Here is a 1,419-nt window from a genome sequence, read left to right on the forward strand (position 1 = left end):
GTGTGTGTGTGCCTGTAGGCGTCACCAGGTCAGCTATAACTTGTGTCGCCGCCTCCCGACAGACAATGTGAGCGGCCAGCTTCAGTTCAGAGTGGACATCACTTCCACCGGACAAGAAGGTGTGTTGCTGGTTTCAATCAGCAGTTGTGAGGCAGTAGAAAAGCCCATATTTTTTCATCCCAATAAAATATTTCTTTAATTTAACATGGTTTGTTGGAAACCCACCCCACACTTCTGCTCTTCAGAAGCCTCCCCAGACGCTGCTGGAGGAAGCCTCATGGGCAGCGGAGACCCTGGCAGCCCATCTGATGATGAAGATCTTCCTCAAGCCTCCTCATCATCTCGTGTCACAAGTGGACCTTCTCCCATGGGTTCTGATGATGGCCCCTTGTTGGTGAATGGCCTTTGTTGCTACGGAGAGAACATCATGTGGCATGAGCCCGGACGCGTGGGAGACAATGATCTGCCCTCTGTGGCTCCTGGGCATCACACCCATCGACAGGTGTCCCTCAATGACTACCTTGATGCTCTTGAGGCCCCCACTGGCCACGGGGACCGACTTTTGGTGCCACCTTTGCCAAAACTGCGCTCCAGCTTTCCAACTGACACACGACTCAACGCCATGCTGCACATTGATTCAGATGAGGATGAGGATTCGGTGGGGCAACACAGAGACCTATCACAGAACACGAGGGCAGAACAGAGCACGGATTCTGTAAGCAGATCACCTGCCCAGAACGAAGATTTAAAGGAAGATATTGGAGCTGGAGCAGAGGAAGGTTCTTCTTTTGCTGGTCAGTTTCCAACTGAGCCTCCAAATGACAGGAATGAAGTAGCAGTGGATGAAGGGGAAAACGAAGCTTGTGCTCTAATCAGAGCATCGGTAGAAGGGGCTGAAGGGTCTGCTGGAGCAGCACAGGCGACTGAAGAAACGACTGTCTTCTCATCCCAAAAGCCTGGAACTGAGGCTGCTGCAGCCAATCTACAGGGAGATTCTGTACCACAGTGTTCCTGTCAGGAGCAGAGTAGCAGGATGGGAACCTGTAGCCCTTCCCTGGGTCCTCTCTCACCCATTCAAGTAAGCAAAAGATAATTTTTTACTCTACACTAAACTGCTTTAATCTGCAGGGGCTTATATACAGTTCCTAAAGGGCTCTGTGTGGTCGAACCAAACTGCTGACATTAATCAATCAATCAATCAAATTTTATTTGTATAGCACATTTCAGCAGCAAGGCATTTCAAAGTGCTTCACATAATTAAAATAAAAATAGAAACAAAGAATGAGAGAAAGAGATTTAGAAAAAGATTTAAAAAAAAAGATAAAAAGATAAAAACATTAAAACATCGATCCACGTGAGGACTTGCCCTTATGGGGTCTCCTCGAACAGAGTTTTAGCAGAGCGACATCGTAGAAGGAT

The 1,419-nt window shown here is 47.9% G+C and overlaps 1 protein-coding gene across 6 annotated transcripts in view; it reads left to right on the plus strand.

The window, feature by feature from the left end:
* hecw2b (HECT, C2 and WW domain containing E3 ubiquitin protein ligase 2b) overlaps nucleotides 1-1,419 on the plus strand; it is a 51,979-nt gene that overhangs the window by 13,484 nt on the left and 37,076 nt on the right. For all 6 annotated transcript variants that reach the window (XM_008430603.2, XM_008430617.2, XM_008430611.2 and 3 more), the window contains 2 exons: nucleotides 19-119; nucleotides 246-1,078. In XM_008430603.2, the coding sequence (XP_008428825.1) occupies nucleotides 19-119; nucleotides 246-1,078 (934 nt within the window). The remainder of the gene's footprint in view (nucleotides 1-18; nucleotides 120-245; nucleotides 1,079-1,419) is intronic.

Source organism: Poecilia reticulata, linkage group LG2 (assembly GCF_000633615.1).
Source record: "Poecilia reticulata strain Guanapo linkage group LG2, Guppy_female_1.0+MT, whole genome shotgun sequence".
NCBI lineage: Eukaryota > Metazoa > Chordata > Actinopteri > Cyprinodontiformes > Poeciliidae > Poecilia > Poecilia reticulata.